Source organism: Crinia signifera, chromosome 3 (genome assembly GCF_055691185.1).
Source record: "Crinia signifera chromosome 3, ASM5569118v1, whole genome shotgun sequence".
In the NCBI taxonomy this organism is placed as follows: Eukaryota; Metazoa; Chordata; class Amphibia; order Anura; family Myobatrachidae; genus Crinia; species Crinia signifera.
In genome coordinates this window covers 48,690,512-48,700,952 of record NC_139219.1, presented here as the reverse complement: position 1 = coordinate 48,700,952, position 10,441 = coordinate 48,690,512, and the positions used below count along the sequence as shown (strand labels likewise).

General features: G+C 45.8%; 1 protein-coding gene and 1 long non-coding RNA gene across 2 annotated transcripts in view; one reads left to right on the top strand and one right to left on the bottom strand.

Annotated features, from left to right (window-relative positions):
- Positions 1-799: 799 nt before the first annotated feature.
- On the top strand, positions 800-4,545 carry LOC146062863 (uncharacterized). The gene is made up of 3 exons (XM_083174872.1): positions 800-1,617; positions 3,235-3,289; positions 4,418-4,545. The coding sequence occupies exons 1-3, from the start codon at positions 1,165-1,167 to the stop codon at positions 4,543-4,545; spliced, it is 636 nt and encodes a 211-aa protein (XP_083030998.1). The 5' UTR covers positions 800-1,164.
- A 4,957-nt stretch (positions 4,546-9,502) lies between these two features.
- Positions 9,503-10,441, bottom strand: part of LOC146062482 (uncharacterized) — a 159,658-nt gene continuing 158,719 nt past the window's right edge. The window contains exon 4 of the long non-coding RNA XR_014471349.1: positions 9,503-9,971. This is a non-coding gene — a long non-coding RNA (uncharacterized LOC146062482). The remainder of the gene's footprint in view (positions 9,972-10,441) is intronic.

Sequence of the window (10,441 nt, the reverse complement as noted above, 5' to 3'; positions counted from 1 at the left end):
GGTCTCACTCTCTCCTGCTCCAGCCACTGCTTCCCCCCGCCGCCATCTCCGTGCCACCACCTTCGCGCCGCTGCTGCTGCTGAGGGAGGGGAGGGCTCCCCGCCCCTCCCCTCCATAGGAAATCTGCTGTGGCGGGGGGCAGTGGACCTGTACAGGCCATGCCCCCCGCCACTTACATATGTGCCTATGTTTTAGTGGTACGCCGTACCACCCCGTACTGCCTCTCTTGCAGCACTGAATTGGGTATAATTTTTATTTATCTATGTTAACCCCATCTCTGTGAGAGATGCTCCAAAAATGCGCTAAAAATGCCAGCTCACATTTGTTATATAAATTTAGCCCCATTAGCATATGAGAACGCTCAGCATTTCATGGGCATTCCCATGAGAACTCTGGGCTTTCTCAGTCTAATGAGGCCTTGACGAACAGGCGGGGGGGGGGGGGGGGGCAGCTGACATCACCTGATGTCCTCGCACAGGGCGCCCACAGGTTAGAGTCCCTATATATGTGTCTCTGAACTGCGAGGGCTGGAGATTTCTCCACGACTGTGAATGGATGATTATCTAAATAGCTGAGTAACTTAATGCTATCAGTTTAGCATGATATTTAAAACTATAAAATGAAGTGGACACAAAACCCCAAGTACTGTAAAGTCCAACTTTTAATCACTAAAATCCACTTTGTTTTAAGGCAAAGATGCTATAAAAGGAAATGACATTTGGAATTCCATACAGACCGGACTGCAATCTTTCTGTACAGTAGCAGATTAAGGCCTCGTACACACCAGAACGATCACGATCGTGCGTCGATCGTGAACCGATTTGCTGTGAACTTCTCGGGAGCGCTCCCCCGGGCCCAGACTCACGATTTGCATAAGATGGTGTATTTTTTTACTTACGATCGTCAAACGATCGCGAGTCGTTTGCGATGGTCGTCCGACTGTCGTTTTGGTGCATCGTGTGTGCACAGTGACTGTCGTTTTTGAAATTTAAATAATGGGCAGGACTAGTTGTGGGGTACAAATAACAGCAGCCATTTTAGATCTGTGCATTTGTGCTTTGTGACTAGTGAGGCTTGGTGTATACCTGCTGAACGCTGTACATAGCTGTTTGCTCTGCTTTGTTTTTGCCTGGCATTACAAAGTGTGCTTTTCCTGTGTCCATTATGCAGTCTGCAGTGATGGATTCTTACCAGCAAGATTTTCTGCTTTCCTATGCTGTGCTCAGGGTGAGGCAGCTGAGGGCCCAGCGTAGAAGAGCTAGGTCATGCTGGACCAAGCAGTGGCTGCTGAGCCGTCAGGCTCGTTCTCACATGCCACTGCTCCTGGAAATTCGTGAGAATAATCCCAATGATTATAGGAATTTCTTACGTTTGGATGATGCCACCTTCCATGAGTTGCTGCGTCTCGTCACCCCCCACATCCAGAAGCAAGATACCAAGTATCGCATGGCTATACCTGCTGAGGAGCGGCTGGTGGTGACCCTGAGGTTTCTGGCTACAGGACGGTCTCTGGCTGACCTGAAGTTTGGATCCCTCATCTCCCCGCAAGCTTTGGGCCTCATCATCCCCGAGACCTGCAAAGCAATCGTGAAGGTACTGCAGCACGAGTATTGCAAGGTAAGGAAAAATACACCACACACTTGTAGTGAAAACATATAATGTTTTATTAAAATAAATCAAACTTTGACATCCACACATTTTTAGTTTTCCTTTTTTTTGGATTAAATACAAATGGTACAAAAATAGAACCCATTGATACGCATAACTGCAAACTGTTCCAAAGTGCAATAACATGTCCAAAAATATATAAAACATTTCACTTTTCTGCCTTGAGGTACGGAGCAGTAGAACACACAGTGCTTGTGGCGCAGATAATCAAAGTACCTTCATGCACACGCAGTGCAGAAGCAGTGGTCCCGGCCCCATTGCTCCGCACCATGCGCCACGTGAGCATGGGCTTTATCTGCGCCACAAGCATCATGTGTCATACTGCTCCATGCATGTGCAAATGGCAAAAGTGTCATTTTAGAAACATTAGGTACGCATAATATAAAAATAGACCAAAGTGCTATAACAAGTCAAAAATTTTGTAACAAACTGAGCTTTAAAACCTACTGCCGCACTCACTAGAGGTACGGAGCAGTAGAACACACAGTGCTTGTGGCGCAGATAATCAAAGTACCTTCATGCACACGCGGTGCATAGTGCAGAAGCAGTGGTCCCGGCCCCATTGCTCCGCACCATGCGCCACGTGAGCATGGGCTTTATCTGCGCCACAAGCATCATGTGTCATACTGCTCCATGCATGTGCAAATGGCAAAAGTGTCATTTTAGAAACATTAGGTACGCATAATATAAAAATAGACCAAAGTGCTATAACAAGTCAAAAATTTTGTAACAAACTGAGCTTTAAAACCTACTGCCGCACTCACTAGAGGTACGGAGCAGTAGAACACACAGTGCTTGTGGCGCAGATAATCAAAGTACCTTCATGCACACGCGGTGCATAGTGCAGAAGCAGTGGTCCCGGCCCCATTGCTCCGCACCATGCGCCACGTGTGCATGGGCTTTATCTGCGCCTCATGCATCATGTGTCATACTGCTCCATACCAACAGGGCAAGAATTGGTTTTACAATTCGCGTAAAACCGGAGGGTCCTGCTCTCCTGTGAACTCAGGCAATAATGAGGTGTACAGGTGGGTATAGCGGGCTGGAGTTGAAGGTTGTGCGGAGGATGCTTGGACAGGTGGAGATTGATTTGGCAAAGTGGAAGGGACTGGTAAGGGTGCTGGGGGAGTAGGCCCTGGTGGTTGTTGGCAAGGAAGAAGGCCAGCTATGTTGCATTCAAATGTAAGGCGGTCTAAACGGCCAAAAAACAATAGCTCGCTGCTTATGCGTTCAAAGGCCATTTGCTGGGTTGGACTCAGCTGGCGTAAGCCGTCAGACAAATATTTCCCGAAAGCATCAAATCGGTCGGGAGGCCTACGTAGAACCTGTTCGGCCCGTATCAGTAATTCCTCCTCTAGGTTGTCTATTTTCTTTTCCTTGCGGCGCGATTTTTTACAGGCCTGTTGTGGCGGTGTGGGTGTAGTGGATATTCCTTGCGATGTTCCTGGAGACTCCGACAATCCAGACAGGTCCAGGGTCGGTGAATGTTCTGTCTCTGCACTGTGTTGCTGTGGAAACAAATACCAAGTTCAATTTATTAATCAAGTTTATTTATTATTTCTACAGTTCCCTACCAGCGTGAAGGATTGGCAAAACATCGCTGCAGAGTTTGAAGAGACATGTAATTTCCCAAATTGTGGAGGAGCCATTGATGGCAAACACGTCCGCATCAACCAGCCTGCACAGAGTGGTTCCTACTACTTCAATTACAAGGGATACTTTAGTATCGTTCTAATGGCTGTGGTTAATGCGAACTACGAGTTCATCTTCCTGGATGTTGGCAGGAATGGGCGTGCTTCGGATGGTGGAACTTTGAAGGATACCAAGTTCTACCAGAGGCTCACCTCCAACACTCTTCACTTGCCGTCGGTCCAGGAAACCAAACATGGGCTCAATTTTGTGTTCGTGGCAGACGAGGCATTTGCCCTTCATGAGCACATCATGAAGCCATATGCCAAAAGGGGCCTGGACCACGACAAAAGAATTTTCAACTACAGGCTTTCCAGGGCACGGCGGCTTGTGGAGAGTGCGTTTGGTATCCTGGCAAGCCGTTTCCGCATTTTCCATACTGCCATCAACCTGAGGGTGGACAAAATAGACTGGGTCGTCATGGCGTGCTGTGTCCTGCACAATTTACTGCGCCGCAAGGAAAGACCACAAAGGCCTACAGGACCAGCACCACCAGAGGTCCCAGAGGAGCCAAAGGAGGTAGTGCAGATATCCTCTGTGGAAACGCCGGCGCAACAGTATAGGGGGACTACACGCGCCATGCAGGTTAGAGACCAGTACAAGGACTATTTTAATGGAGTGGGTGCTGTCCATTGGCAGGAGAACCACATTTAAGACATGTGTGGACTGAACCTATTCTCCGGGCCCAAAAAAATAATGAGGAAGGACATGTGTCAATACCGGGTCTGTACTTACCGGCAATGGTTGGGAACTTTCATCCACAGTCTGCAACACCTCATCCCCCTCACTCTCCACCATGAGGTACAGTCCGGTCCTCTGTGCCTCCTGACTCAGGGTGAAGGTTAAGAGATTGTAGTACCACAAGGAGGTCTCATACACGTCGCCGGCTCCGGCACCAGATCTCTTGGTGGTCTGCATTTTCTTATGCTCTTTTAGGAACACAGTGCGGAGATTTTGGATTTTTTTCCGCACCCACTCCGCATTGGCTTCAGGGTGATATGAACGGCTGAAATTGGCCAACTCATCCAGGGCATTTGCTCTTTTTATTTTGTTACTGTAGTCTTTGGACTTCGTCTTCCAAAGACATTCGTACTCCCTGTATTTGTCGATAAATGCTTCGACGAAGTCACGCTCCTATGTCAGAGCCTGAGACATGTCTATAAGAAAATAGATAAAAAAAATTATTAAATGATTATAGTTTATATATTGTTAAGACACTTCTTTTATTTCAGGTTCACTTTTGTTAATATCACAATAAAGTTTTAAGTTTCACCAACCAGTTTCCTTTTTATTGTAAACAAGGTGATAGTGTACACAGCTTCATCTATTCCAGTGTTGGCCAACCTTGACACTCCTGCTTTAGTTGAACTACACATTCCAGCATGACTTGCTGTGGTTTTGCTATTTACCATTTACACACACAGATATATCACTGCACTGCATTGGTGGGCATCAAATGCACTGGGGGGGAATTGGTGCGCAGCTAATGCATTGGTGGGCAGCTAATGAATTGGTGGGCATTGGCGGGCAGCTAATGCATTGGTGGGTAGCTAATGCATTGGTGGGCAGTGGTGGGCAGCTAATGCATTGGTGGGCAGCTAATGCATTGGTGGGCAGCTAATGCATTGGTGGGTAGGGCAGGTCCAAATACCTGTCTTCAATTTGGCTGTGCTCCAGGATCCTCCGTCACTGCTATCCTGTACCATCGACGAGTCTCACAAAATGCCTGCGGAGGGAGTGACACACACAGATATATCACTGCACTGCATTGGTGGGCATCAAATGCACTGGGGGGTAATTGGTGCGCAGCTAATGCATTGGTGGGCAGCTAATGAATTGGTGGGCATTGGTGGGCAGCTAATGCATTGGTGGCCAGCGGTGGGCAGCTAATGCATTGGTGGCCAGCGGTGGCCAGCTAATGCATTGGTGGGCAGCGGTGGGCAGCTAATGCATTGGTGGCCAGCGGTGGGCAGCTAATGCATTGGTGGCCAGCGGTGGGCAGCTAATGCATTGGTGGCCAGCGGTGGGCAGCTAATGCATTGGTGGGCAGCGGTGGGCAGCTAATGCATTGGTGGCCAGCAGTGGGCAGCTAATGCATTGGTGGGCAGCTAATGCATTGGTGGGCAGCGGTGGGCAGCTAATGCATTGGTGGCCAGCGGTGGGCAGCTAATGCATTGGTGGGCAGCGGTGGGCAGCTAATGCATTGGTGGGCAGCGGTGGGCAGCTAATGCATTGGTGGGCAGTGGTGGGCAGCTAATGCATTGGTGGGCAGCGGTGGGCAGCTAATGCATTGGTGGCCAGCGGTGGGCAGCTAATGCATTGGTGGGCAGCGGTGGGCAGCTAATGCATTGGTGGGCAGCTAATGCATTGGTGGGCAGCTAATGCATTGGTGGGTAGGGAAGGTCCAAATACCTGTCTTCAATTTGGCTGTGCTCCAGGATCCTCCGTCACTGCTATCCTGTACCATCCACGAGTCTCACAAAATGGCTGCGGAGGGAGTGACCAGGAAATGAGTATAAACAAGCAGGATCTGACGACGGTCTGACGAGGCAAGTGCACACGATCATCTCGCAATCTGCATACAATCAGCCCCCAATCTGAGGTCGGATTGACAGATCTTTACTGCAGTAGGTAGGATCTTCAATCCGACCTACGACCGGCGGGTACGCGCATCGGATCGGAATTGTGGGCTTAAAACAAAAGATTTTGCACCAATCTATAGCAAACGCTCGTACGACCCATCGAAATCGGAGGTTTTTATGCCAAATCGTCCTGGTGTGTACGGCCCCTAAGGCATGCACATTGATCTCACTCACTGTAAGGGTGTGCAGTGCACAAAGGTGTTTCTATAATGGATGCAGTGCCCACACCGTACATCCTGGACTCATCTTTTATTACTTACCTCTCCAAAGTGTCACATTTCCGCATTGTTGCTACAGCAGAAATCACTAGATAAATGGTGAGGCAGTCATGTGGGTGCCATGTTTCTGGAGAGCTATGGAACCACACCAGGATGGTCATATGGCCCCCTACTTTCTTTTAATGTATACATATGTAAGTATGGAAAAGGCCCTTACAGACTGGGCTTGTCCCTCTGTAATAGGGAACTCAGCCACACCTAAGCATGGTGCTGAATTCCACAGGGATGGACTTTACAGTATATTCAATACGATGATGCATATTATTGTACTGAACAATATACAAGAATTTACTTATACTTAATAATATATATCCATGGCTGTCATTTCAAGATGCACTTAATTGTTTCATTCCTACGCAGGGGCAAATACAGTGATGTCACAGCAGCTCAAATTACTTCACTCTCAGTCATGTTATATAAACCAGAGATATCGTTTTTTCTAGAAAAGTAGGGATGTAAAATGTTATTCCAACTTACTATGGAAAGACAGGTTCCCTCTTAACAATGTATTTTACCTCCATGGTTAATGTCTAAAGTTATAATTTGGAGATTTAGTGCTCCAACAGAGTTCAGCAAACCTCATTGCCAATCCCTTAACATTCCCATAATGTATTTAGCTTTTATAGACATAGGCCCTCATTCAGCATGGACTGCATATGTGAGGCTGCTCGCAGGATTAGAGTGTTTGGGTCCAAAAGAGGGCGGGGAGAATGGATGAAGAGAAAGCTGAGGTGGGAGAGGGGGAAGTAATATATGAAGTTGGAGGTGTGAAGGGGCACAGTCCCAGAGGAGGGGAAAGCACACAGTAACTAGCAACATACTGTGGAGGCTGAAGCTGACTGCAGGGGGGAGGAGGGCCCTGAAGGTGGGAGAAGGGCTGTAGGGAGGGAAGAGGTAGATCAGCCATAAAGTGAATTATCTTCATCCTGACTCTGCCCATGCTAACCCTAAATGGCAGCTGCAATGTGTCATGCAACCCGGTACATTGACTGGTGCCTCTCAAATGTTTGAAGGGAGGAATGAGCTACCCCCCAGTTCCCCATCCTCCACCTCAGTTCAGGCACCTATGGTTGCCAGGGATACTTGTATGAATTTAGGATTGCTGATATGGCTTTGCAAGTTTGGATTCTGGACACCCCCAGACACCCCAAATTCAAACCCACGCTCTGAGCCTATTCGGGAATTCCCACCCAGACTCAGAGCACAGGTCTCCGGACCTCGCGAGATCCCACCATCGGAGACAACACTGCCGGAGATACAGATCCAAAACACATTTGGCGAAATACTAAAAGTGGCCGGTGCACATACGGAAGTAATTTTTTTCCAGATGGCTCTAGTTTTTGAAACAATGGACAGCCTCAATTAATAAAAAAACTTACATTACACATTCATATGGGAATAAATGCAATAATTCTAGAATATTTCACTTACTGTATATAAGTTCTTATTAGCTATTATCTATAAAAAAAAAAAACAGCCAATAAAACTGGTGTCGTATTCCTAATCAGCTAATCACCACACTACCCTAAATTTGCTCGAATACAATTGGGAATAAAATGAGTGATGACTAGTTTAATGCAGTACTTTTCATTGGTGCCACAGTGATCTTGAAAGACTAACTTATGACAAGCAGAGAATTAACCAGAGTCTGTTCTCTGCATGGGGTTTTTATATTTTAGGGTGTAACATAGGGCACAAGGAGCCATTATACTGAAAAAGTGGACTTTCTCCCCAGATGTTTTATTTGGCAGTTGGTAGCCATCTCGCATCCTAATTGTAGTTTGCACAAATGTTCCGTTGCCCACACTTTATTTCTATCACACTCACACCCTTGTTTAAATTGGATGACCTAACCCACATCATAATGCAAGAGAAATGTAAGGTGGTTTGTGGATAACCATGCTGTCAGCAGCATTAGCTCAAAGCCGTTGTGTTTTAGAATAGCACTCAGTCACAACTTAGTGAACATGAACCATCTGGATGTATTCTCTAAATATTTAAAAATGAGAAAGAAAGAAAAAAAATACCTCAAGAATTTATTCTTACCTTGTGGTGTTTTTGAGGCTTAATACCTAATAATATTATCTAATGATAATAATTTTATATTTACTGACAACTATCTTCATTTCTGTGTATAGGGAATCAATCATCCTCTTCTTAAACTTTACAGTAGGCACATCCCCTTAGTAGCATCAGATCTAATTAAAGAAATTGCTCAGCTGGGCCACAACATCATGGCGGCTTCGTGACTAAGCACAGAGCCAGGAGTTCAGACCAAGGGGAATTTCCATTTAGCTGAGGCTAATGGTTCCCCAGGGATATCCAATTAGCTATGATAGCCAAAACTTTGCATGCCTCAGGTGCCTCATGATAACCAGCACTAGGAGACCTGTTTACTGGGATAACACATGGGTCCGAAAACTTTTCCTGGACCCCGGTGTTCATAAAACAAATGCCAGCATACCAACTACCACTGGGAGACCAGAGTTGGAATCCCAACTGCCTAGATGCATAATGGTGAGTAACTGATAGAGCTGTAGTGTCAGGCTGGGGAATGAAGGGCAGGTTTAAGCAGTAGAGGGGGACATACGGTTAGGCTGCGGAGGGGGGGTGGAAGGTTAGGGTTAGGCTGCAGGGAGGGAGGTTTAGGGTTAGGCACTTAGAAGGGTGGTTAGAGATAGGATGTGTGGCAGGGTTGTTAGGTTTAGGCAGCAGAGTCTGGGGGTTAAAGTTAGGCAATAGCAGGGAAGGTTAGGGTAGGCTGCAGTGGAGTTAGCAGGGCATAGGGAGGGTAAGTATAGGGTAAGTATACTTACCTGCCCCCTGTCGGGATTCCATCCTTCTTGATGCTGGCATAGGTATTCTGATATCCATATGTATACCTTAGATAGTGGCTCCCCTAATCACATGCATCACGAAGCTAGCGGGCAATGCAGCACTACTTATAACTGATATGTCTAGATAGAAGTCCAATGTTAAGACCAAGGTATTGGATTCAATTCCCCATGTACAGTATTAGGTATATTCCTGCTGTACGTGGAAACTATCATCTAGCACCACGCAGATGAATCCGTATTAATACCTTTCAATGGAGTTGCAGATCGTTAAAATTATGTTTACGCGGCATCCGATGTAATGAAACAATGGAGATGTTTCAGAATACTGAGAAACAAAATATTCCACACATGACAATTCATTACGTCAACTTTTTTATTTATCCACCAAGTAAAAAAGATTAGCAAAGTAATCTGATAGTGTTGAAAACAAAAAAAAATTGCGATCTTTCAACGTGCCCAAATTAGTAAATGGGATATGATGAATTAAAGGATGCTTACTAACAATGCAGGAATTTTGTTCAAAAGAAACATTTGGGCACTTTCACTGGGAAAGAGGTTAAGAGGTTGTCAGAGCTTTCTCGAGGGGCTCCATCTGACAGTGAACATGTGTTTCCTCCCTTTAATCGGCTTGCCAGTAGCCAGAAAGCTGCTTGTTTTCTGCCGAGGTTGTCAAAAATAATTTCAGTCTGGAGACGATGAATGATAAAAGAGATTTTCAAACACAGTTTTGCACTGTAGTCCTCACAGTCCACAGTAGATAGGTTGTATTACAACCCCAGTGCAAAGGGTCTTGTCCGTGTTTCAGAAGTATAGCTGCACTTTGTACAACCTGCTCGACTACTTAGAAACGTAAAAGTCTGTAAGAAAAAAGAAAGTTTAAAGGGAAATAGTTTTAAAATGCAAATATAGAGGCATTAATGTTTCATTATACCACATAAAGATTTTAGAGATAAAAAATACCATCTTGCATTATTGTTAGAACAGACAGTATTAATGGGCCTTTCATTCGGTGATTTAAGATCAAGTAGACAGTGCTACAGTAGTTAGTGCTACTGTATACTGGGGCAGATGTATTAAGCCTTAACAAGAGATAAATGTAAGGGTGATAAGGAGAGATAAACGTCCAGCCAATCAGCTCCTTACTGACTTTTTTCAAACACAGCCTGTAACATGGCAGTTAGCAGGTGATTGGCTGGGCCTTTATCTCTCCTTATCACCCTTGGATTTATCTCTTGTTACTATGTCTGCTATGTTTTTATCTATATAAATGTGTATAGAACTACAGGCAATAGAATTTACGGTCTTCTGCTTAGAATTATCAAAACAC

Coding starts and splice junctions, on each gene's coding strand:
- LOC146062863 (XM_083174872.1), top strand. CDS start 1,165: ATGCAGTCTGCAGTGATGGATTCTTACCAGCAAGATTTTCTGCTTTCC. Junction 1,618..3,234: donor TGCAGCACGAGTATTGCAAG/GTAAGGAAAAAT, acceptor TTATTTCTACAG/TTCCCTACCAGCGTGAAGGA. Junction 3,290..4,417: donor TGCAGAGTTTGAAGAGACAT/GTAATTTCCCAA, acceptor TTGTTACTGTAG/TCTTTGGACTTCGTCTTCCA.